A 24,297-nucleotide genomic window follows, 5' to 3' on the forward strand; every position below is an offset into this window, starting at 1 on the left:
AGAGCATCTCCTCTCATTGATAATCTGATGAGTTGGAAATCAGCTGATGGCGGCTATGATCAGCTCTTGGGCAGCAGCGAGCCTTACCCACCTACAACACAGCAGGGAGCATTCAGCTCAATAACTCAGGCCACCACAGCTCAGCAGCCATCTGTCCAGGTAGTAGCACAACTGTTGTACAAGGATGAATGAACATTGACGATGGCAGAAGATCAGTCCAGGTTGTTGACTGCATGAAGTGTTGTAGAACACTGCGCATGCGCGCAAACAGTCCATCAGTCTCTGCGTGAAGCAGCTCGCTGTGGCGTGTCCTCACAGCAGGGAATTCACAACACACTCACAGAGTCTGCATCTTCTCCTCCTTTGTGCATTGATTTCCTCCAGGTCCTCCAGTTTCCTCCCACAGTCCAAAAACATAACTGGCGACTCTAAATTGTCTCAAAGTGTGAATGTGAGTGTGTGTGGTTGTCTGCCTCTGGGTGTTTCTCATGTGATGGACTGGAGTCCTGCCCAGGTGTAACCTGCCCTTGCTATTTGTAAACTGGGATTGGCTCCAGGGCCTTGTCACCATGGTACAGGATTAAGCATTGTGGGAGATGGAAGGATGGATGGATAGAATGGTTCAGTCACCTAATTGTCCCGAGTTTGTTTCAGGTAGAATCTGTTAATGTGTGCACTGTGTCCCCAGTTTGGTTGAGCTTTACTTATTAGTCAGCCTTCATATCAAGGCTGGTTTGTGGCAGAAGTGTGTGTCAATTCTTTTTATTGCAGATTTCCATCTCTGTGGCCATGCCACCAGTAGATAACAACGAAGTTGGCTAGTAGCTATCATTTTCTGATGCCATTTAAAGAACAGTTTAACACATTACAGAACAACAATGAACACATGGGTCATCACAGCATGTTACCACAATCAAGTATAAACGACCTGAGATTAGTCGATATTGATTTTCAATATTGAACGCAATATTTTGTATTCTAGTGTTCAAGACATTCTTGCCATTTGATTCCAGGATCAGTCAATTAAAACAGCACCATCACACCATAATGCTTTCTTAAGCTGACAAGAAAAAAAAAACTTAGGCATCATGCTGTGTGTGTGCATGGGTGTGTGTGTGTGGGTGTGGTGCTCAGATGGACATTTAAAGTCTCAGTGCCACTCTGCAGTGTGTTGGCAGATTTTAAAGTCATCTCAGGTAGCTATGTCTTCTTCCTCTCTTTCACCTTGTTTCTCTTCTTTTTCTCCTCCTCACTGTCAGCTGTTGTTTTTGGGGGTTTGTGTGGTGGTCCAGTGGTTTACGGGCTGGGCTTCTGTGTGTTGACTTTTCATGAATTTTGTTTTTGTGTGTGTGTGTGTGTGTGTGTGTGTGTGTGTGTGTGTGTGTGTGTGTGTGTGTGTGTGTGTGTGTGTGTGTGTGTGTTCCCCCAGCAGTGTGGAACAATGTTTTTGAGGTTAGATTTGTGATTAGAAACATCCCGTACTTGTGAGTGTGTGTGAGGATCTGCCTCTATGTTTGTCCTGTGATGAACTGCTCAGACACTGTTAGCTGGAATCAGAAAGGCACTCCAAAGTTCTGAGGTGGATAAAGAGTTGTAAAGGATAAGATAGATGGATGTTTGGTTTTTGTCGGTTAACAGATGAGATGTCCTTTCTCTGAGATTAAACATGTCTTCCCCTGCTGTTTTGGGTGAATGTGTGACTCTTCCTCTGCTGAGTCTCATTTTTAGAGTTGAATTGAATTATGTCTGTTACATTTAATTTTCTGAAGTCAAACTGGGTATTCTTTGGGTATTGTGTTTTACCAGCTGTAACAAGCAGAACATCCGGAACATCCGGAATCTCCACAATTTACGTTCAATCACCTACAGGTGAGTCACAGACAAGCCAGGTGACATGCTGACAGAGCCTTCAGGGACGCACCCTCTCACTGCATACACACAGACACAATTTCACTCATACAACCCCATCATTGTCGTGTATAAGAGAGAGGGATAAAACATGTCTTTGATCCTTCCTCATGTTTCTTGTGACAGCAAGCTAACCACCGACTGTGAGCGTCTGCAGCATGTGGTTTTCAGGAGAAGGATCAGGTACGACCTCGATCATCCACCCTCAGCTCTTTGATCCTTCCTCATTATGACCTGAAGTTACCAAAAATCACTTCAACCACAATGAGGACCACTGAGAAAACACAAGGGTTGTGTTTGTGTTGAATTGTAACTACAGGACAATCAGACCCCGTCTGGCCAGGTTCTGGAGGTGCTGCATCCAACCCAAACCAACCAGTATGGCCCAACTCTCAATCTGGAGGAAATGATGGGTGGGGAAATCCTTCACCTGCACCTGCACCTGAACATCCACCAGCATCTGCACCCCAACGTAGTATGGTGAGACAGTTGGACAGACAGTTGGACAGACAGTGGGACAGAGCGTAGGGCAGACAAATCTACAATCAGTAGGAAAACAGTCATAGAGACAGTCGGACGAGCAGTACAACAGAGAGTTGATCAGATAGGTAGGCAGTCTGACAGATTGTAGGGCAGTAAGTAAGACCGACTGGGATAGGCAGTCAGACAAGTTGGTAGATCGTCAAACAGAATGTTCAAACAGTAATACAGACAGTTGGGATATCAGTCGGTGGACAGTCAGACAGACAGACAGTTGGTCAAACAGTAGAACAGAGAGTTTTACACAGCTGGACAATCAGAGGGAAAAGAAACAGTGAGTAGGACAGACAAAATAAAAGGACAGATGTGTTAACAGTTGATTCTTTTTTGTGTGTTGATAGCTGGTTCCCTACACAGAAACTCTGAGGAGTGGAGTATATGACAGAATGCTCATCGTCATCAATGGAACCATTGAATCCAATGCCAACATGTCAGTACCAACATCTGAAATCAGTCGAACAGGAAGTGGAAAAGAGGAAACTCACAGTCTGCGTTCATGTTTCAGATTCACTGTGGATCTGTGTAAAGGCCAGGACATCGCCTTACACTTCAGCCCTCGGTTTGCTGAAAAACAAATGGTTGTCACTAATAGCTGCATCGGAGGAAAGTGGGGCCAAGAGGAGCGAGAGCTGCAAAGGTTTCCCTTTGTCCGTGGTCAAGCGTTCAAGGTGAGACTCTGCAGAGCTAGAAAAATGATTCTCAGGTGCACAGTAGTGTGGGTATGCCAACATCTCACTGACAGATTGTGGTCTCGCCGTTACAGTTGGAGATCCTGTGCACCTCCAGTGAGTATAAAGTGACCGTGAACGGCTCCCACCTGCTGTCGTACAAGCACCGGATCACTGACCTGAGATCCATCACCAGCCTTGGGATCTACAAGGACGTCAAACTGACCAGCGTCGAGACGAAGTGAAAACTAAAGATCTGAAGAGCTACCAGAAATGTATTGATGATTTATAAAAGGTCATGAGAGCTACAGTGTATCTCTCACAAATCCAATTCAGAATGAAAAGAGATAAACCAAAGTGCTCTAATTCAGATGTAATGAAAACCTACTTAAAAACCAGAAGAGATCTTTCATAGTTCTACTTTATGCAAGCCACTGCTATACTGATTTCCTTCTTTTCTTGTTGTTTTCTGTGAGCAGTACAGTGAGCAACAAGAGGAGATGAACCAAGGTTGAGTGGGCCACTTTCTTTTATTATTTTCAAGTACCCAAAAAATATAAAGTGTAAAAAGTACCAAAAAGTGCATAGGATGATTTTAAAGGAGCATGGCTTCCCCAACAGCGAAGCAGAACCAGGCAAAAACCAACTACAATGAAGTACAACTACAACTACCCAGAGTGAATGTCTTCAGGTGCCTTACTTTCAGCTAAATTGGGTGAAACCATAAAAAATCCCTAGGCATAAAAAACAATATTAGCTCACTAAAACTATGTTAAAATCCTCCACCCCAAAACCCCACTACACACTAAAGAAAAACAAAGCCCGTACTTAAAAACAAACTGAACTAATCACCCAAATAAATAAATTACATCCTAAACCACATCTGAAATCTGTGCAACCACCCCCCGCCTATTCCCACTCTTGGTCCAGCCCGGAACCTCCTTCAGTGGTGCCTGGTCCCATTGCACTTTCCTCAATTTGATTTGTCATGTTTGCCTCGGCAGGTCCGCCGCCATCACCGCAGGTGACACACCCTGACCAGACCCACAGGCAACAAACACTTTTCAATAAATAAATCATTTGAAATGACAATCGTTGTGCAAATCCTTTTCTTCTGTGTACAAATTAGCTTCCTTAAAAGTGCTGTGTGCATTTTAAAATGCTTTGTGGTTGAAACAAAAGTGCTCGGTGCAAAGTGCAGTCTCATGTTACCAGTAACCACTGGCCTGTTCGTTACATTCTCCATGTTTGCACTCATGAAATAAACCGTTTGTCTGGTTGAAATGGTATTTTTGTGTTTCTGATGGCAGATCGACTGAATCAGGATTTCAGAAAGAGCGACAGAGTGTGTTTCAGTCCAACACCTGCAAGATGTGGGAGAGTTTTGGTATCTTGGGAAATAGATCTGAATGTCAAGGAGGACCAGTTCAGTCTTGCAGCAGATTAGTTTGAAGTGTTTGGAGTATGATGGTAGTTCTATCAGTCACCTGGTTGAAGTTGACAAAAGATCAGCTTAGTTCCTAGTGTATGTAAAGTAGTGTGTCATCAGCGTAGGTAAGGAGGAAGAGAGGAAGAGAGCCTGTGTGTGTGTGTGTGTGTGTGTGTGTGTGTGTGTGTGTGTGTGTGTGTGTGTGTGTGTGTGTGTGTTAAGGTGTTTATGTTGGAATGTCTCCATATTTGGGTGTGGCCTTCATGGGTATATGCCCTGTGTGTGCATATAGTTTGTGCGTGTGTGTGGGTGTGGGTGTGTGTTTGTGTGTTACTGTGTGTCTTTTTGTATGAGAAAATGTGTGTGTGTGTGTGTGTGTGTGTAGGTGTGGTCTGCGTGTGTGAACAGGGTGAGGCTTGACAGCGGACTAAAAAACTGTCGCACAGCATCATATTGCAGTTTGCAGCTCTCAGGTGATCTCAGGTATGTCTCTGTCTTCTACCACTGTATGTTAGCTTGTTTGTGTGTGTGTGTGTGTGTGTGTGTGTGTGTGTGTGTGTGTGTGTGTGTGTGTGAAAATGTTTCCAATGTTTGTCGCTAAGGACGGTTTATTTCCATCGACAGCTCATAGAACACGAACTTCTTTCACTGAAATGTACAAAAATGTGTGTGTGTGTGTGTGTGTGTGTGTGTGTGTGTGTGTGTGTGTGTGTGTGTGTGTGTGTGTGTGTGTGAACAGTGAAGTCAGTGGTGCTGGTCAGTGTTAAACCTTTACTTGAGACACTATGTTATCATGGAGATAAAGATAAAAGGTGCGAGTGCTGAGTACACTGATGAATTTAAAACTTGGTGTATTTCTACATGTGATTTCCACCCGTTTGAATTTACTGATTTGGTTTTCCTGTGTTGTTGATTGGTCAACATCAATGTTGAAGTTGTGATTTAAAGATTTACAGTAAGAAACAACACATTACAGCCCAACCTATATCCACACTGCCACCTACAGGAGGGCAGGGTTGGCAGAACAGGGTGGGGGTGGGGTGAGGGTGAATTTGGTCACACACTGAATCATGTCTCCTCTTTTACAGGACAAGATGTTTGGAAACGTAAGTTTCTCCTCTCTGTAGTAACATAAATCATGTAGGAGAAATATGAGAAACACATCACAAACACATTAGACACTAAAGAAAAACAATAAAAACATGTCCTCTCAGGCAGAAAGTGGAAGATCCTGAATATCTGATTTGAGATTTCATTAAACCACATGTTGACAAGAGTACATCACATTCATGTTGCAGCTTGATGCCCAACATTCCTACAGGCATATATCAGTGAACACACCCTCAGCCAGCCCTCAATCTGCACACACACTCAAAGACCACAAATAAACACAAATAACTAACAATCACAGCTATCTACACTGCAGAGGTCTCTGACTGTTCTAAAGCTACCTATGACAGTGAATAAACTAACCACAGACTGTCTGTGTGCCACAGACGGGAAATGGCATGTGGCCCTCAGGAGGATCAGGTAAACCTTTCAGACTGTCCATGTTTCATTTGGGCTGTGAACATCAAATTCAAAACTAAATCTAAACCACAGGTCAACCAAATCACCCCACCTGGCCACAAGGAGGAACGTCAAACCCTGGATCCGGACCATGGGGCAACCCTGCATCTGGAGGAGGGTCTAACCCTGGATCCAGGACCATGGACCAACCCTGCATCTGGAGGAGGGTCTAACCCTGGTCCAGGAGGATGGACCAACCCTGCATCTGGAGGTGGATCCAACCCTGGTCCAGGAGTATGGCCAAATCTTCCACAAGATGGAGGGTCCAACTCTGGACCAGGATGGTCAAACCCCCCACGTGGCGGAGGGTCCTACCCTTCACCTGGAGGCTGGTCAGGTGGACCAACTGCTCCATCTGGACCTCGAAAGGACATGGTAAGATAATAGAACACAGATATATAGTATTCTTTATTATATTTATTTATTCTGAGCACTCAGCAGAATACATACAATTTGAAAGAATAAAACCTGAATCATTCATAACTCAAAATGGATTTGGAAGAAGAATACCTGTTTAACCCCACCCCGATTCACCTCACCGGTCACCCAAAAAACAAAACAATAAATACTCACTCCAGTCTAATAAACCACAGGAAACAAAGATTATCAAGCAACTTGGGCTATTACCAGACATTCAATGCCAATACAGTCCCCGACCACCATGTACAAGAAAATAGAAGAAGGTGTGACGTTCAAGGTGGTGTTACCATGGGACACTGTCGATCACAATCCACAATAACAACAAGCCAACAACAACAACAGCAATAACATACCGGCAGTGGAATGAAAGAATACCGGAAGGTTAAGAATGACACATAGTTCATAGGGAACAACGATCACATGTCAACATCACAGTATTATATGCTCTGTTATTAAACTGGGACCAGACCATGTGTTTACATAACATTTTAAAAAGGTCGATGTTTTCTCAGTTCTTCTGATGAATATTCGGGCTGTTCCAAAGTCTCACTCCACTTACAGACACACAAAAACTTTGATGAAGGGCATGGAATTTAGGCCATGTGAATTCTTCATTTCCTCTCTGAGGGACAAATGCTTTGACGATGTCTTTGAGCAGCTGTGGTCCAGCAGGTGAAGCGGGAAGATAGTCTTCTAATCCAAACGTGGGCGATCTGACCCCTATCCCACCATGTACGTGTGTTGTGTTCATGAGTGTCCTGGGATAAAACACTGACCTTCAACTTCCTCCATAAGGACATTGGAGCAGGTTGCATTGCAGCTGTTGGTGTATGAGTGCAGTGTGTCTGTTGAGACTGTTGACACTGCTGAAACTGTAAAATGTGCCTTGTGTGTAAAGTTCATTTACCATGTAAACAACTGTTTCCCGTTTCCTTGGTGACAGCGGGTTCCCTACACAGACAATCTGATTAATGGAGTTTATGACAAACTGCTCATCACCATCACTGGAACCATCAAACCCAACCCGCAGAAGTCAGTACCAACACCTCAACTGAGACCAGTCGATGAAGAGGTGGAAAAATAAGAGCTGACTGTCAGAGTTTGTGTTTCAGATTCACTGTGGATCTGTGCAAAGGCCGCGACATTGCCCTTCACTTCAACCCTCGATTCAATGAGAATGGCCGTCAGGTGATTGTCAGGAACACCTTTAATGGAGGAAGATGGGGCCAAGAGGAGCGAGAGCTGCAACGCTTTCCCTTTGTTGGTGGTCAACAGTTTGAGGTTGGACTCTCCAGATTAAAGAAAAAAAGAAAGATCCTCAGGCGTGGGTATGCCAGCAGCTCTCTGACAAATTGTGGTTTCACTGTTACAGATGAAGATCCTGTGCACCTCCAGTGAGTATAAAGTGGCTGTCAATGGCTCCCACCTGTTGTCGTACAGACACCGGATCACTGACCTGAGATCCATCACCGGCCTTGGGATCTACTATGACCTCAACCTGACCGATGTCAAAATGGAGACCCTACACTGAGAGACAGTCCTAATCACTTAGAAATTTCCTGAGAATCAATATAGACCTGCTGAGGATCTCCCAAATGTTAAAAAAAAAGTATGCATTCATAAAGATAAATGTTTTTCTTTTTTTTTGTTCACTAAAAACCTAGTTTAGATCTCTTACATATCTACTGAATGCTGAGCAGAGATCCTCTCAAAATTTCTGAGAGGTCTGTTACGGATTTGCTAAGAAATCTGTTGTAGATACTCTTCTGGAGATGTACTCTATATTAACAAGTTAAAGTAAGGTCTAATTATTATTTGCATTATAGATCTACCATAGATCCATTAGGGACTGGAGAGTCTTTACAGGTTTTCTGGAAATCTACTTTAGATTCACAAGAGAATTACAGTACATTCATCAGAGTTCTTATGGAAAGCCAGTTGAGTTCTATAGTAGACCTTTGGTAGATCAACACATTAATTGGAGAGCCAACAAAGAGCTGCTGTTGCAGATGTAGTTTATATCTATGAGATCTACTATAGAGATTTGCTGAGTGTGCACCATGCTACTTTAGCTACTGGAACCCCATTGGGGTCATTGATTTGAGATTTGTTACAGCTCTATAGTAGATCACTGGATCCAACAGAAATCTGTTAGAGAGCTAGTGGAGATCTATAGTAGGCTTTTAGCATAATTATCACTTGGGATGTACAGATGATCAACATAGATCTTTGGGTATTTGCTAGAAATCTAAAGTACATTTATAAAAGTCTGTTGAAGGTCCTTTGAAGGTAAAATGTACACCACTATGAGCCAATTCTAAATTCTCCTTGAAATATATTGTACTGTATATTGTTCTACAGATGAAACACTTACCCATTTGAGGACCCATCAGAGATCCATCTGAGGTGTACTGATAAAGAAATGAGTTGAGAATCTGCTATAGATTATACTGAAAATCCACATGGATATGTCACAAAATCTCCAGCAAATTGACAGTTCTACACTCTGTAGCTCTTGATATAATAGAAATTAAAGATATACAGAACAGCGTTGGTTGATCCTCTGTAACTGGACACCCTGCTATGGATGAAGATGAAGTCATCTGATCATAATTGCTTGTGACTCCAAACACCTTCTTGTGCTCAGTTTTACCACAGATTTAATGACGGGGTACTCAAAGAATAAAAAATGTATTTCCCTGATTGATTGTGTTTCTATGGGATTAAACTGCCTTCTGGCTACCATAAGCAACACCTGTTGTCAACTGTCATCTTGTGCCATCAATGGTCAACAATTATTGCCACCTGTTATCACTTGTCATCAACTGTTGTCATGTGTCATCATCACCTGTCATCACCTGTCATAATGGGTTTCTCAGAATCTTCAATACCGTTGTGCTTTGGACCTGTTATGGATGGATTCTGAACTGGTTTCGGACTGATTTTAGACTGTATGTGGGCTAGTTTGTGACTGGTTACCAAATGGTTTTGGACTACATTCACTCATAAATTGGTTGCTGACATTTTGTAGACTGGGTTTGGACAGGTTCTTGATTGATTGGTTTAAGATTGACTATGGACTTGTTTTGGATGGATTGTGAGTGGTTTCATACTGGTTTTGGACTTGTTTTTGAGTAGATCCGAACTGGTCATAGACTTGTTTCGGACTGGTTTATGAGTAGTTTTGTACTGGTTATGGATTGGTTCCTAATTACTTATGGGCTGGTCCCTAACTTGTTGTGGGCTAGTTTTGGACTGGTTCCTGAGTGGTTTGACTCTGGCTATGGACTTGTTTTAAACTGGATTTGGATTTATTTCAGAGTGGTTCCAGAGTGGTTTTGGACTTGTTTTGGATTTGGTTTCTTTCTTTCTTTCTTTTTCTTTTTTTTAATTGCATTGGTTTTAGATTGATTTGTGAGTAGTTTCCGGCTGGTTTTTTGGATTAGTTGGACAAGTTATGTACTGGTTTTTGAGTGATTAAAAACATTTTTATTGCTTTATGGGAAGTTTTGAACTGGTTTCAGAATGATGTTGGACTGATTTGTGACTGGTTTCAAACGGGCTATAAACCAGTTCATGGGTTGTTGCAGGTTGGTTTTCGACCAGTTTAGGAATTGTTTTTGGCTTATTTGTGATCAGTTTAAGACTGGGTTTGTACTGGTTTTTGACTGGGTCAGTCGTGTGGAAAAATGTGTGATCAAACTTGTTTCTGACTGTGTTTAGAAGTGGGAGTTTCAGGGACTCTCAAAATGTGGTGTGTGAATGTGTGTGTGAATGAGTGAATGTGATAATGCAGTGTAAAGCGCTCTGGGCTCTGTCAATGCAGTGTAAAAGCACTATATAAGTGTAGTACGTTTACCGTTTACCGTTTTTAGATTTTATTTATCCCCAAATAATCACAACGGGATTTTTTTAAATCAACTTACTTCCGGGTTCTTGGGACAAACTCGTGATAATGAATAACTTCATCAGCGCTTTACGTCATCACGCACGGCGGCAGGTTGACGTCTCGAGTTGCAGCCCTCGGATAGCAGCGGACCGTGTCGTAGAGGCTCCGTGCGAAGTGCCGTGAAAAGCTGAAAAAGTGTATTTACAGAGCAGCGGCCCGACTGCAGCCGGGATACGTATCACGTCACCGGGGGACGGAATAATAGCAGCCACGGCAGCTGCCAGCAGCAGCTTGTCCTCCAGCGGACAGTCTCGATAAGGACTCCAGCTTCAGGTGAGTGACCCGCGGCCTCCGCGCTTCACCGGCCGCTACCTGGAGCACTCTCCCTTAAAACACAACGGGCTATATCCATGAGTCCTCCCCGGGTAAAGTAGCCCAGTCTCTCGCTGACGGACTCCGTTGTTATGCTACTCCGCTCATCGACTGGTTAGCTGCCTAGGCTAGCCTCTTAGCCAGGTGTTCAGTGCTCACGGATGGTCTCGGCTAGTAGCCTGCTAGCTAGCGCTGCGACCATCAAAGTTTGGAGTTTAGTTTTTGGGAGGATTGTTTGTTGGCCGGTTTTCTCTGTCTTTTTGGGGGGCTGAGGCGGTCGGTATCGCCGTACGGAGCTCCTCAGTCCACATGAGGAGCTGGAAAGAAGCGGAGGCCGCATACGCAGAAGTTTACAGTCGTCGATAGCAGTTAGCTTGAGACTGCAAACTCAGCAGCTGTCACGAAGCAGTGGTCTTTATGTACATTATAAAGCTTCCCCGATGCTGCAGTTTAGACTGGGCTGAACTGAATATTTACTTTATTTAAGGGCTTACTCGGCTTACTACAGGCAGAAACACCCCTATCAGCGATTGTAATCTAAATTCTCTTCTATATTCGGTTTGAAATCAGGTTGTAATAAAAAGCCACGGAGTCACGGGAGGACTTGTTTTTTTGTGGACATTCTAACCCAAAGCTGCAGGGGGCGTCTCACTCTGTCACGTGTTCACATCATCAGTCTTCATTCCGTAGTCTAGTAGTCTGGGGACCTACTATAATTCAGTATTTCAGGGGAAAAACATCCCAGTTTGTGCAGAAATGTGAAGCCTCAGAGGAGCATCTATCCTAGGCTAAATATAAAAGTAGAAGCAACGTTAAACTGTGTTCCTAAAGTGTAGTTCCTTGAGCTACCCTTGATCAATACTAGTTTAAAAATCAAGTTAAAAATACTCAGCTCATATATACGCCAGGCCAGAACTGGACTGGAATCAGACTTCCCTCAAACCTATAACTATTCTTTATACAGTTATAAATCAGTCTGAAATACACCTGTGTGGTCTTTATGTGAAGATGGTGGTGTTAATATGGTGTTTCCATGTTTCTTTAGGTTCATATGCATGTGGGTGGAGTCGCACAGACCACTGAGTCATGTGAAGCCAACCGGACGGAGGAGGTGTCACTGAGAGCGGGACCCCACCCTCGGTAGCAACAGCAGCCTGCCAACAGGCGACCTGCAGGTAAACACACTGTCCATTCGTCCTCTCTATCACCTGTATCTCCTTCAGGGTCGTGGGGCACTGGAGCCCAGCTAACTGTGAGCCAGGGTCAGGTACAGGGTTGCTGGAGGGGACAGCTCCACTCACTATTTAATCATCAGTTAATCTTTCATATTTGTTTTTGGCCTGTGGGAGGAAACCTGCATGAACAATGAGAACATGCAAACTGTTTTATACTTGCTCTAACCACTACATGTGGGAAACGCGCGCACACACACACACACACACACACACACACACACACACACACACACACACACACACACACACACACACACACAGATGCCAGCTGTGAACTGAAGTTTCCCAAAACTGAGGAATACAAATATAATACAACAGGATGTTGTTTGGTTGTTAGGGCTTTTAATTATTATTCAGTTGGGACTTGATGCTACAAGAAGGTTCACTCAGTGTTGGGCTAGTTATTCAAAAAGTAACTAGTTGCTAGTTACTCATTACTTCTGAAAATTGTAATGAGATGACTTAATTAGGCAATGCATTTAAAAATGAATTTCACTACTTATTACTTTACCGTTTCTTAATTCACCATGTAGATACATGGATAGACATCATAGCACATAGTCAGCACTTCTCTTGTCCACATAGTGTTTATTAAACAATGCACACAAAATGGCTGGAAAACTATAGGAAAGAACAATGTCCCTGACTGCAGGAAGAAATATACACAAGTCTCATCACGCAGTCTTTTGTAAACGTGAGGAAAAAGACTTCTCCTAAAAACAAAACCAGCTGTTCTTTAGATTCATGTCAAATATAAAATAAAATGCTAAATAAGGAATGTAAAAATGAAGGTCTGATGATGTTATCCTATAAAATTAAAACAGAAATGTACTTAAAATCATCAAAAGGAGACAGAAGATTCACATCACAGAGGGAGCCTGTTAATGAATTATAAAACTATCTTTAGATTATATTACAGAAGAAAAGGACTACAACAAATATTTGATTGGACATGAGTGGGTGGTGACACTGATAGAGGTGTGTGCGTAGTGGAAGAATTTCCTCTTCGGTAATCCAGCTGTCACAGCAAAGCATCAAGTTGGTGTACAGAAAGCAGGAACCGTATTGGTGCGAAGTGCATCGCGTGACAACTGTGCAAAAACTCTAACAAAATATCACTTCGCTCAGGATGTAATAGTGCCGAATTGGCGACAGAATCACAGGTATTGTGTAGGATTTTACCCGGAGGACTTTAGCATTTAGGTGAGTGAGAAGAGATCTTTCTTATGAGATAAAGATTTAGTGGTCAATGAAAGCGAGATGAAACGAGATCGTGGTCACTTTACGGCCTGCACCACTTGAACAGATTAAAACTTCACACACCGCTTGAGCTACGCAGGAAAGTGCTTTACTGTAGCCCAGTGAAATATTTTCATAACAGATATTCTAAGTGCAATGTTGTACTTCGTAATGTTCCAGACAAGTAATACTGTTATTGTTTTGCTCTCTCTCTCCTCCAGTACCATCATGCGGAGCAGTCTGTTTCTGAACCAGCAGACAGGGCTGCTGAAAACCTGTAGCAGTAACCATGGCAACAGCCTCAGCAGCAGCCGCCTTCCATTGGGCGTCATCTCCACCAACACCCTGCGTCACGCCATCAGCAGCGGTTCGGCCCCGCAGCTCCTTCCTGTGCTGGATGGCTGCGAAAACAACATGTCCCGTCTGATCCAGAGCCCCACGGATGAGGCAGACGCACCACTCGACGTCTGGACCGTCATCAAACCCGGACACGTCCGCGAGAAGATTGCCATCTTTGCCTCAGAGGGGGGGCAGGCCAACAAAACTGAGGGCGGAGCCGCGAACGGCGGCTCCAGTAACAGAACGCCACCGACTGCTGTAACGGCACTGTCGAGAGCGGCGAAAGCAAAAGGCAGCTGGGAGGAAAACTGTAGCGCGAAAAAGCGCCGACGGTCCTGCAACAGCCAGAACCTCCAGCGGGACCTGAGGCCCCGCGTCACGCTGCCGCAGGCTGTGGAGCTGCCGGTGCAGCGATTGGAGGGGGAGCGTGGTGAGGAGGAGGAGCAAAAGGTTTCAGTGGTGGAGATGGTGGCCGTCCTGGAGCAGAGGGCCAGCGAGCTGCCCGAGCCTAAACCGCTGCTCACACTACAGAGGAGCTCCACCACCATCACCCTGTCCAGAGCGCCGCTGCCCGAGCCCCGGGGGGAGGGGCCAGAGAGCCTGCGAGTGTCCGACATGGTGGCCAGGCTGGAGTCCGAGTGCCTGAGGAGGAGTTCGGAGGAAAGCCTCTCGAGGAGCAACAGTCTGAGGAGGTCTGTGGGACGAGTGCTGCTCGCCAACATGGAGCAGAGCTCCGCCCCCAGCCTGCCGTCGCCATCACCGTCTCCACCTGCAGCGCTGAGTCCGAGCAGAGAACCAATCAGCTGCCCAGAAACCACCAGCAAGGAGTCGCTTGCTTCGGCACAGGCGCCGCCCCCTTCAGATGTTTACACAGACACAGAAGCCCCGCCCTTCACAGAAGCCACACCCCCTGAGCCAGAAGAGGCGGAGCCACTTCCCGGTTTGTTGTTTTTGTCTGTCCCTCCCCTGACACGACCCCGCCCCTCTGCTGTTCGCCCTTCTTCCTGTGACTCGAGCCAATCAGAGCAGAGGCGTTGGCAGCCTCGGCTTGTGGAGGAGGCGGGGCATCCGCTGACACGTACGTGTGCGTCGCAGGACTTCTTGCAGTTGCGTGAGCGCGTGCAGCAGCTGCTGCAGCCGCGGCCGTTCCTGTGGGCGCTGCCCCACCACCTGCTGCTGCATATCCTGCACCTGCTGCCCACGCACAGCCTCGCCGCACTCAAGTGCACCTGCTCTTACTTCAAGGTTGTCATGGAAACGTACGGCGTGCGGCCCGCCGACTCACTCTGGGTGTCTGACCCTCGTTACCGTGACGACCCCTGTAAGCAGTGCAAACGACGCTATGAACGGGGCGACGTGTCGCTTTGTCGCTGGCACCACAAACCTTTCTGCCAGGCGCTGCCCGGCGGCCCTGGATACTGGATGTGTTGCCGTGGAAACCGCAGGGACGCACCTGGCTGCAATGTCGGTCTCCACGACAACCGCTGGGTGCCGGCGTTCCACAGCATCCACGCGCCAATCAGGAGGAGCAATAATCACGATGACTGACTGTGTGTGTATGTGTGTGTGTGTGTGTGTGTGTGTGGGGTTGTAGAGACATGCGACGAGAAACAACCGATGAGCCGTTTTTAAAGCTGCGGGAAGCCGATCCCTCAGCACGAAATCTATTTAAATCTGTTGATTCGACCTTTGAGGTTGGACAAGTGGGGAATCTGAATCATCTGCAGCAGGAGACTCGGCCAGGACTCCTGCTCTCCTCCTGTCTGTCTGCTGGGATAGCGCCACCTGCAGGTCTCACAGACTGAACACCGTACTGAATGGGAAAATGAAAAAAAAACAAAACGGTTTCTCGTTGTGAAAGGACGTGATTTTCTGCAGCTTTGACCTGGCAAGGTAACTGAGGGGGTGTGGCCTATGCAGGCTCCTCCCTGGAGTGTCTGTGGGTGTGGGAGAGAAAACAGATGGAGTTTGTTCTCCTCGTTTTATGCTTTTAATAATAAAGTGCTTCCTCGTCTGTTTGACCTCAAGATGACTCAGCTGTTTGCTTTCCTGCTTCACTCGTTGGACAGAGATCTTGATTCATACCAAAGATATCAAATATTTGTCTTCACTTACAACCAAAATTGTTGTCTTTGAGTTATCTGAAGTTTATTTAGTTCACACATACAATTTTAAAAGAATCATTTCAACGTCAACAGAACCTTTGTTAACCAAACTTAAGCTTTAAATATGCAGGCGAGAAAAGTTTGAATCCAACAGTTTTTATTAGAAGACAAAAATAACTGTTCAAACACATTCTGCTCTTTGAATCCAACCTTTATTTACAAATCACACCAACGTGGAGACGCCACTGAGAGCCTCCAGCAGCTGGAAGTAGTTGTACTTGATGTCGTACTCCATGTCATACCAGAAATTCACTGCAGAAACAAAAAGAAGCAGTACAGAGCGTGCTGTGTTCAGGTGCCTTCAGGTGTCCGAGTACGCTTCACTGCACTCACACCGCTTCTTAAATTCTGGTACTTGGATGTTTCATATTGTGTGCGTTCAAACTTCAAGGCGCGTTCAGGTACCTGCGATGCAGCCGTGTGACTGCCTGACGTGGTGAAACCACAGAGAGGGGAGGAACAGCATCTCTCCGGCCTTCACGCTGCAGCAGATCGGTCGGGCCTGCCGGTACTGAGGAAACCGCTCCAGGTCCGGATCCAGAGGGTCCAGGGGGATCCATGGGACCTGAAGGCGGGGGCGGTGGAAACTGGGTGAGCCACTGTGATCGAAACACGGAGCTGAGATTCAAAAATACGCCCGAACGCACCTTCTCAGAGTCATTTTCATCGACGACCTCGAACTCGCCATCGTCCCGCTGATGATAAACGGCTGGCTGGTACAGACCTGTAGGATGGTCACCGTGGTTACCGCGGCAGAGCAAAAGTAGCTATGGTAAGAAGGTTGGTTTTGGCTGGTTGCTATGGTTACCGTAAGGGATGAAGGGGCGGTCTGTGGGTGGCAGCAGCAGGAAGTCTTTCTGTCCGGAGACGACACAGTAAAGGTTCTCGTAATGGTCTTTGTGCACTGGGAGGGAACAAATAAATGAGTAATGAAACAAGACTACCGGAAAAATCTGGAATTATCTATTTTTATATTTGGAGCAGCTATGTGACCGTTAGCCCGTACTCGATGTGACTGCATTGGACTCTCCGAGCCAGAAGTTCACTGCATCCGGAAGCTTTCCTGAAAGGAAAAGAAAGCTTTTTTTCCCTCATCCAAATTCATTGAAACTGAAAAACAAAACTAACCCTTCCAACATGAAATCAGGAAGAAAAAAAAAGGGGGTCAAATGGCATCGATGATCAGTGTTGGTGTGTGGGGTCACTGGGAAGGGGGCGGTCCAGTAAACACAACAACTTTGACTTATTAAAGAGGATATAAATTTAAACTTTTCTGATAGAGTTCCAACAGTCAGTGAGAACAGTCAGCGTACTAATGGTTAAAATGAATGCAGGACATTAAAATGCTGACGGCTTCATCCATCTTCTGGTCTGTGATGAGCAGTTTCACTGCAGCTGCACTGAGGTGAGGTCTTGATGTCCTAAATGGTTCTGATCTCAATTACAGAAACAGTCCTGAACAGGCCAAGCCGATGCTCTCTTGGTGAGTTTCTCCAGAGTCCCTCTGAGTCTGTGACTCACCGAGTGCCGTGCTCATCCAGGGAATGTGCCGCTCCACGTCCTCCGTCAGCTCGGGAAGCTCCTCCAGCAGGTTGGAGCTCTGCTTCTGGACGTAGAACACGCCACTGGCCTGCACCTGCGGCAGTCACAGGCTGTTAGCATGGCGGCGGCGGCGGCTGGCAGGCGGGAAGGAGCAGCGTTAAGGACATTCAGAGCAGGAGGGTGTGGCTTCAGGAGGGTGTGGCTTCAGGAGGGTGCGGCTTCAGGTAACAGCCAGGTGTGCTCACCTTCCCCTCGATGATATCCAGCATGGAGCTGAAGGTCATCCGTCTTTCTTCAGGCATCACGAAGCGATCGCCAGCGACCGCGTCGGCGTAACCGTTCGGCGTCACCGCAACACTGATGACCTTTGACCCCACCTTCTCCCTGCCAACAGAAAACCATTCCCAGCATGCACCTGAGGAGACAGGTGTGTCCAAGAGGGCAGCGCCTCCTCACCTCAGGTAGTCTGGCGTCCATCTGGACAGAGCGGGCCAGTGGCTGAACGCGTTGCGGATGATGCATGGCTTATTTGGACCAATCCAGTCTCGGTAGAACTGCAGCGGGTCTGGTGGCGTGTCCAGGTACGGCACCGACTCGTTCAAATAGAGATCTGAGAGGAAAACACGAGAGATGAAATACTATATCACAAGTAACACTGTATTCAGTGCTGATTTCCATATATATCAATTCTGTGTGTGAGCAGTACTGTCATCTGATCACCACTATGACAGCAGAATTTCCCTTTTACTTTAACAGAGTATTTTTATTTCTGTACTGTACTATGACAAGGAAACAGATTACTGACTATATTATACTGTGAACGTTGGTATAGTCTGCACTCTGATGAGTACTGTAGTTAGTACCATGTGCACTGTGAGTATTATTGGTGTGTGTTCTGTGGTCAGGACTGACTACCGCAGTTCCCACAGTGAGAATCTGAATTAGGATTACGGCGCCGCGGGCCTCACCGTGAGCCTCGAGAGAAAAGTCGCTCAGTGTGTTTTTCACAGACTGTTTTGTGTCCATCTGAGTCGGAGGTTCTATTATCCATCAAATTCTTTCTGCTCGTGTCTCTTCTACACCGCCGTCCGCCATGCTGCTTTGTTTACATCCGCTGCGCAGGCGCACATCCGCCCTGTACTGCCCCGGGCTCCCCCTGCAGGGGGGAGGGCAAACTGCAGGTACAACCTACAGTCACTGTTTCTTTGTTTTGCTTCTTTGTTTGTTTGTTTGTTTGTTTGTTTGTTTCAGGGCCCCCATTAGTTACCACAGTAAGGACAGCTATTCTTCCTGGGGTCCAGAAACGTGAATATCCATTACATAATACTCACAGATCACTCAACATTCATGAACATTTATGCATAGAAATGATCAATACAGAGACATTCCCAACCACAACCAGAGCAAAAACTAACAACAAAAATCTGTTAAAAGCTGTGCTCTTGTACTACTTTAATAATGATTTATGTGTGTGTACCAGTGCCAGCACTCAACAGGTGGCTTGTCTGTCTGATTTGATACAGCTGTGCTGCTCTCTGCCTCATGCAGGGGGTTCTGGCGTCCAGGAACATCCTGTATGGTCCTGAAAGCTCTCAGAGCAGGTACGGGGTTCAGGCTGTGGTTCAGCCCTTCATGTGGCCTCATGGATGAGTCGGCGCTGGAGCGTTTCTTTGACAACTCTCTTGCAAATGTGAGTGTGATCTGCTTTTCTTTGTTTGTTTCCAATTAGCAACGATTCAATTACAATGAGCACAGCTTAATTACAAAAGCAGTAGATGATGATAATTGAAAAAGGGTGTAGGCTCAAGCTCAAAGCTTAATATGGTGACCCTTTTTACCAAGAAGGAGACAAGAAAGGCAAAAAACCCAAGCAAATTAAGCAAGGTGGCTGAAGGTCTGACAACATTGCAACAGTTATATCACCAAAAATTCATTAAATCCAACAGAAATTATTAATGCATAAATTTTATTACAAATAAAGAGGAAAAACTCAAAGGTCAGTGCAATCAATAGTTATGGTATTTTAAATACTCATCCTTTTTCCTGATTTTCAGGTAATCGGATATAATTTTAACATGTTTTTTTTTTTTTTTAATGTGGAAGGTGAACAACCTGTTTTCAACTGTTCTTCACAGCTGTTCCACAGGTTGACCTCTGACAGAGTCTCATCTCTGTTTTATAGTTGTTCTCACCTTGGCTTGTTTGTAAAGTCCTGTTTTCCTCAGATTATTACCTCGCTCTCTGATTTCAAACAGCTTCTGGGTCCTACAGCAGAATAAATCGTTTTCTATCTTGTACATCATCTGTGCTATTTTGAATTCAACTAAATCATAGTTAAAGGTTTTAAATTCAATAAATAGTTTGTTGGTTCAAGGTAGTTGGATCGGGTTATTATTCCTATAGCTTTTTTTTGTAAGTAACTTAGATATAGGAAGTGTTTTTTTTATTAGCATTCTCCCAGATCTCCACATAGTAATTCATGACTGACAGTAACAGAAGTAACTAAAGTGTGTATAATGACATTTTGTTAAGGTCATCTCTTGTTTTGTACACTACAGCAATTGTTTTTGACATTTTATTTTTTTTACATTGTTAATATGTGGTTTTATCAGCAATAGTCGCACCAAGAAATTTGTTTTCCTACACTCTTTCAATTTCACTACAGTTCAGTTTGAATTTAGCCTGAGTCTTAATTTGTCTGGTGCCAAAAATGATAAAGTTTGTTGTGCTTCGATTCAGTGATGACTTATTGATGTGAAACCAGTTCTTCAGTGTATTTAATTCCTGTTCAGCTGTACTCAGAAGCTGTTGGAGTTTTTTTCCAGAGCAGTAGAGAGTTGTGTCATCAGCAAAAAATACATATTTCAAAAGTCTGGATACATAACAAATATCAGTTATAGATAAAATATTATTTAAAGCCTAACACAGACTCTTGAGGGACCCCACAGCTGACCCTCAGTAGATCTGATTTAACATTGTTTAAATGCCCATATTGATGTCTGTCATCCAGGTAACCTTTTGTCTACTTGTATGCTAACCCTCTTAAACACATATTTCTGTAATTTATTCATTATGTCATGGTCAGTTTGTTCGAATGCTTTTTTTAAGTCTGTACTAACACCCACAGTGTATTCCTTTGTATCTATTGCCATTGAAACCCCTTCCACAATTTCTGTCGCTGCTGCGGAGGTGGATCTTTTAGCTCTACAGCCATACTGGCTGTCACTTAAAAGATTGGGTTGTCAAAAAAATGTCAAATCTATCAATAAATAATTATTGTAGGATTTTTGACAATTTTGAGAAGAGGAATATTGGTCTACAGTTTGTAAATTGATGTTTTTCTACACTTTTATTAATTTGATTTGACTTTTGCTGTTTTCATTTTTGAGGGAAAAGTACCAGTTTGAAAGGAGAGGTTACAGATGTGTGTGAAAAGCTGCACTATATTCTATAGAGTGATTTATGAAATACCACGTCAATATCAAATCTTTGTCTTTGCCGTTTTGTGTTTGTTTCGTTCTGCATGTATTCGTGATTGTTTTGTGTGTATTTGTGTTTGTGCTCAACAAACGTCAGTTTTTTTCTCGCAGGACTCTGGATACATGCTGGGGGAGGAGCTTGGCCTCCAAAGCTCCACCTATCATGTACAAGACCCCGCCCCTCCCATCGGGGAGAAGTCTGATGACCTTGACCTCAGTTTTCTGCCTGATGACCTCACAGAACAGGAAGACTCAGGTGTGAGGTCACTCTGAGGTCAGAGGAGGCGAAGCCTGGAGATATGTTTTCATCTGTAGCTCTTTGTTGTTCTCCAGATTTTCTTGTTTGAATGTTTACTCTGAATAAACTTTGAATGAACTGGGCCGCTTGAATTTTGCTTTCCAGCCGCAAATGTCCAGATGCTCGGCTTGTCGCAGGACAGCGGTATCTGTATGGACAGCTCCCAGAATTCCACAGTGACTGAGTCCCAGCAGGAAGCGCCCGCACTGGCCACAGAAGCATCATCCTTCTATCCTATGATCCCGATGACGCCCATGACCCCAGTGACCCCGATGACTGAGAGGTCGGGAATCATCCCGCAGTTACAGTGAGTTGCTTCACCTGAACCGGCCGTATTCATCCTTGACGGTGAATCTGTGTGTGTAGTGTGAGTTCTGTGCTGAGTCTACCATGGTGCATTCAGGAACATCGTGTCCACAGTGAACCTGGGCTGCCCTCTGGATCTGAAGTTCATCGCCTTGCAGGCCAGAAACGCAGAGTACAACCCAAAGGTAGCGCACAGTTCTGATTCTGTCTGCTTCCTCCTCACTGTATCTGCACACCGTCTAGTTATTGTTTACATGTTTATTTGTTGTTTCAGCGTTTTGCGGCAGTCATTATGAGGATCCGAGAGCCCAGAACTACAGCCCTGATCTTCAGCTCTGGGAAGATGGTCTGCACAGGGGCCAAGAGGTCGGAGCCTCAGAGCCTGTTTCCATGACAATGTTTTCAAATGAAAATGCTAAACTTCTATTACATTTTTAGGGTCCATTTAGATGACAACGGGCCTCAGGGAGACTGAAAATGGACACTAGACAGTTATGACTTGTTTCCTGTTTGTGAGGTGATCTGTGGACTTGTCTCTGCAGTGAGGAGCAGTCCCGGCTGGCGGCCCGTAAATACGCCCGCGTGGTGCAGAAGCTCGGCTTTCCTGCTCGGTTCCTGGACTTTAAGATCCAGAACATGGTGGCCAGCTGTGACGTCTGTTTTCCCATCAGACTGGAGGGACTCGTCCTCACCCACCAGCAGTTCAGCAGGTCACCATCAAGAGCCGTGTTCAGCGTGTAGATGTGTGTGTGTTTATTCATGTTTGTGTGTGTGTTGTGCCCTCAGCTATGAGCCGGAGCTGTTTCCTGGTCTGATCTATCGGATGGTGAAACCTCGAATCGTTCTGCTCATCTTTGTGTCGGGGAAAGTCGTCCTAACAGGTAATCGGGACCCAACCGTCAACACAAACACACACACAAATACACAAGGTACACACTTTGTGTGGGTGTGTGAGTGCATCAGACTGGTAGGAGTTAAAAAGATACATACATTCAACAGTAGTCAGCTCAGCGACAGAAGAGAGTCTTGATGTAATTATTGATCCCCAGAGGGGAAAATCTGCTGATGCACTTTGAGTTTTCTCTTAAGAGGGAGAAACAAAGTGACACTTTACAATTTTTAACAACTTCATTTCAAATCTTGGATTTCTCAAAATTCAAGCTAGTAAACTCAAAACCTCTGACATTTTTTTCCCAGTTGTAAGTGCTTTATTCCAAGTGTGTCTGTTTCCATAAAAAACACTGAATGGAATGAGCTGAAATGGTGGGTGAATTTCTGTTTTTATTTATATGGTATTGCACTTAAAGGTGCTGTAGGCAGGATTTTGCTAGTCAATGCTAATTTTTCTGTGTTTTCTTTGTATTAAATGTAAGAGTATCCATTGATAATCCTTTAGGGGTGTAGCATAATTGCACTACAGCGAGGGCACAGCGTTTCCATCTGTCTCTGTTCTGAGCTGAAAAGAAATCTCAACAGCTCCAGGTATCTTTGACCAATCAGAAGAGCCCCTGAGGCTCTAACCATGATTGGTCGAGGGGCGTTCGTCGCACGTTCTTGTGGGAGGGGCTTAACTTGCGTAAGCGCGTGATGTCAGAGAAAACAGGACAGGATTGGCTGTGCTGGGTTTCAAATCGCCATCTTAGGTGGGTCAAATCGCTGTCTTGCTTAGGTAACCCTAAGCAAGATGGCGGAGATGCAGAATCCTGCCTACAACACCTTTAAGATAGACAGAACTTATTTATACCTTGTTGAAAATTGTTGTCTTGCAGCAGTAAAGGTAACAGAATTAGTGCCATGGACATATGTATACATATGTATGAGGTCATGAAACATTGGGGACGTTTGGCTTTTGAGTGAAATGAATGGAAGATGAAAGAAGTTCCTGCAAAAGTGATACTAGATCATGAAAGTAGGCCATTTTAATAGAAGCATCAGTGGTGATTTCCTCATCTCAAAGAATTTATGAAACATAAGCCATGAACGGTAGAGGGTATACCACAAAAAAATTCCAAGTCTCATTAACTCGCCGTGTGTCCTGCTGAGTCTCTACATGGAGAGACTCAGCTGGTCCCAGAGGGTTTCTATGGGATTTACATCTGGAGACGGTGCACATCACTCCATTTGAGGCCCTACAGTCTCCAGCAGCTGTTCCCCAATGATGCCGCCTTGATGAATCGGAGGAATGCTCCAATGCACAGTGACTGGATTAATGTCATTCAGGTAGTATGGGCTTGTCACTGTACCATTCACAAAGCGCAGGGCGGTTCTGTGTTTACAAGACTCACTTGCAAACACTACACCCTCCACCATCAAAGGGTCTTCTGGTGACAGAAGTGGCTGATGTGTAACGCCCTCCTTGACATCTCCAACATTGTTTGCGGCCATCATTTCTGCTCTACATGAATGGACTTTCATCAGAGAACAGCACTGAGGCCCGCTGGTCCATGGTGAGACATTGACAGAGTGAGTGAGAGAGTGTTCGCTGATGTCCCCACCCTATGCCTATGTTTCAGGAGCAAAAGAGAGAGCTGAGATCTATGAGGCCTTTGAAAACATCTATCCCATCCTGAAGGGCTTCAAGAAGCAGTGACAGTTGTGCAATATGTTACACACTGTGAGACGTTCAGGTCATTTCTGTTAAAACCAATGCTGAACTTTCAGAATTTATCTTAATCAAAAAAAGTTTATTTTGTTTTTCACTTACTAAATAAGTTATATTGTTTTTCAGGTTTTCTGAAAATTTCAGCTTTATTGTTGCTGATGTGTTGAATTTGTCAATTTCATAATTAAAGTCAGTTTCACATATTTCCTTTTTTCAAGCTGTTTTGTCGTTTCTTTGTTTAAAAAAAAATATGAAACTCCGCCCACATATCAGACGTCATCCATAAACCCTACGTCA

The 24,297-nt window shown here is 44.8% G+C and overlaps 5 protein-coding genes across 5 annotated transcripts; 4 read left to right on the plus strand and 1 right to left on the minus strand.

Annotated features, from left to right (window-relative positions):
* The first annotated feature begins 1,149 nt into the window (after nucleotides 1-1,149).
* Nucleotides 1,150-4,208, plus strand: lgals3b (lectin, galactoside binding soluble 3b). The gene is made up of 7 exons (XM_030117275.1): nucleotides 1,150-1,196; nucleotides 1,807-1,869; nucleotides 2,035-2,091; nucleotides 2,228-2,388; nucleotides 2,790-2,878; nucleotides 2,954-3,116; nucleotides 3,212-4,208. Exons 3-7 carry the CDS (start codon nucleotides 2,067-2,069, stop codon nucleotides 3,359-3,361), a joined length of 588 nt encoding a protein of 195 aa, XP_029973135.1. The 5' UTR covers nucleotides 1,150-1,196; nucleotides 1,807-1,869; nucleotides 2,035-2,066; the 3' UTR covers nucleotides 3,362-4,208.
* A 637-nt stretch (nucleotides 4,209-4,845) lies between these two features.
* LOC115406970 (galectin-5-like) lies at nucleotides 4,846-9,288 on the plus strand. Its single transcript, XM_030117273.1, has 7 exons — nucleotides 4,846-5,028; nucleotides 5,634-5,651; nucleotides 6,042-6,075; nucleotides 6,148-6,489; nucleotides 7,478-7,566; nucleotides 7,647-7,815; nucleotides 7,907-9,288. The coding sequence occupies exons 3-7, from the start codon at nucleotides 6,049-6,051 to the stop codon at nucleotides 8,063-8,065; spliced, it is 786 nt and encodes a 261-aa protein (XP_029973133.1). The 5' UTR covers nucleotides 4,846-5,028; nucleotides 5,634-5,651; nucleotides 6,042-6,048; the 3' UTR covers nucleotides 8,066-9,288.
* Nucleotides 9,289-10,535: 1,247 nt separating this feature from the next.
* On the plus strand, nucleotides 10,536-15,635 carry fbxo34 (F-box protein 34). Its single transcript, XM_030117572.1, has 3 exons — nucleotides 10,536-10,756; nucleotides 11,841-11,970; nucleotides 13,491-15,635. Exon 3 carries the CDS (start codon nucleotides 13,498-13,500, stop codon nucleotides 15,154-15,156), a length of 1,659 nt encoding a protein of 552 aa, XP_029973432.1. The 5' UTR covers nucleotides 10,536-10,756; nucleotides 11,841-11,970; nucleotides 13,491-13,497; the 3' UTR covers nucleotides 15,157-15,635.
* Nucleotides 15,636-15,901: 266 nt separating this feature from the next.
* On the minus strand, nucleotides 15,902-18,425 carry jmjd7 (jumonji domain containing 7). The gene is made up of 9 exons (XM_030117067.1): nucleotides 18,284-18,425; nucleotides 17,772-17,925; nucleotides 17,561-17,699; nucleotides 17,295-17,409; nucleotides 16,780-16,836; nucleotides 16,582-16,677; nucleotides 16,421-16,497; nucleotides 16,179-16,338; nucleotides 15,902-16,025 (listed from the first exon to the last, which is right to left on the minus strand). Exons 1-9 carry the CDS (start codon nucleotides 18,339-18,341, stop codon nucleotides 15,937-15,939), a joined length of 945 nt encoding a protein of 314 aa, XP_029972927.1. The 5' UTR covers nucleotides 18,342-18,425; the 3' UTR covers nucleotides 15,902-15,936.
* Nucleotides 18,426-18,957: 532 nt separating this feature from the next.
* tbpl2 (TATA box binding protein like 2) lies at nucleotides 18,958-24,151 on the plus strand. Its single transcript, XM_030117089.1, has 8 exons — nucleotides 18,958-19,005; nucleotides 20,906-21,050; nucleotides 21,198-21,399; nucleotides 21,496-21,583; nucleotides 21,673-21,764; nucleotides 21,941-22,108; nucleotides 22,185-22,279; nucleotides 23,912-24,151. Exons 1-8 carry the CDS (start codon nucleotides 18,958-18,960, stop codon nucleotides 23,986-23,988), a joined length of 915 nt encoding a protein of 304 aa, XP_029972949.1. The 3' UTR covers nucleotides 23,989-24,151.
* Nucleotides 24,152-24,297: the final 146 nt, after the last annotated feature.

Source organism: Salarias fasciatus, chromosome 19 (assembly GCF_902148845.1).
Source record: "Salarias fasciatus chromosome 19, fSalaFa1.1, whole genome shotgun sequence".
Taxonomy (NCBI): Eukaryota; Metazoa; Chordata; class Actinopteri; order Blenniiformes; family Blenniidae; genus Salarias; species Salarias fasciatus.

What these genes read in the sequence shown, in the direction of transcription:
- lgals3b (XM_030117275.1), top strand. Translation starts at nt 2,067, where the DNA reads ATGTGGTTTTCAGGAGAAGGATCAG. An exon ending in CTGCACCCCAACGTAGTATG is followed by an intron (nt 2,389 to 2,789) that starts GTGAGACAGTTG and finishes GTGTGTTGATAG; the next exon opens with CTGGTTCCCTACACAGAAAC. An exon ending in ATTGAATCCAATGCCAACAT is followed by an intron (nt 2,879 to 2,953) that starts GTCAGTACCAAC and finishes TTCATGTTTCAG; the next exon opens with ATTCACTGTGGATCTGTGTA.
- LOC115406970 (XM_030117273.1), top strand. Translation starts at nt 6,049, where the DNA reads ATGGCATGTGGCCCTCAGGAGGATCAG. An exon ending in ATCAAACCCAACCCGCAGAA is followed by an intron (nt 7,567 to 7,646) that starts GTCAGTACCAAC and finishes TTTGTGTTTCAG; the next exon opens with ATTCACTGTGGATCTGTGCA. An exon ending in TTGGTGGTCAACAGTTTGAG is followed by an intron (nt 7,816 to 7,906) that starts GTTGGACTCTCC and finishes TCACTGTTACAG; the next exon opens with ATGAAGATCCTGTGCACCTC.
- jmjd7 (XM_030117067.1), bottom strand. Translation starts at nt 18,341, where the DNA reads ATGGACACAAAACAGTCTGTGAAAAACACACTGAGCGACTTTTCTCTC. An exon ending in CTGGATGAGCACGGCACTCG is followed by an intron (nt 16,837 to 17,294) that starts GTGAGTCACAGA and finishes TTTTCCTTTCAG; the next exon opens with GAAAGCTTCCGGATGCAGTG. An exon ending in GTCCAATGCAGTCACATCGA is followed by an intron (nt 16,678 to 16,779) that starts GTACGGGCTAAC and finishes GTTCCCTCCCAG; the next exon opens with TGCACAAAGACCATTACGAG.
- tbpl2 (XM_030117089.1), top strand. Translation starts at nt 18,958, where the DNA reads ATGGATGAGTCGGCGCTGGAGCGTTTCTTTGACAACTCTCTTGCAAAT. An exon ending in GGAATCATCCCGCAGTTACA is followed by an intron (nt 21,400 to 21,495) that starts GTGAGTTGCTTC and finishes TGGTGCATTCAG; the next exon opens with GAACATCGTGTCCACAGTGA. An exon ending in GGGGAAAGTCGTCCTAACAG is followed by an intron (nt 22,280 to 23,911) that starts GTAATCGGGACC and finishes CCTATGTTTCAG; the next exon opens with GAGCAAAAGAGAGAGCTGAG.
- fbxo34 (XM_030117572.1), top strand. Translation starts at nt 13,498, where the DNA reads ATGCGGAGCAGTCTGTTTCTGAACCAGCAGACAGGGCTGCTGAAAACC.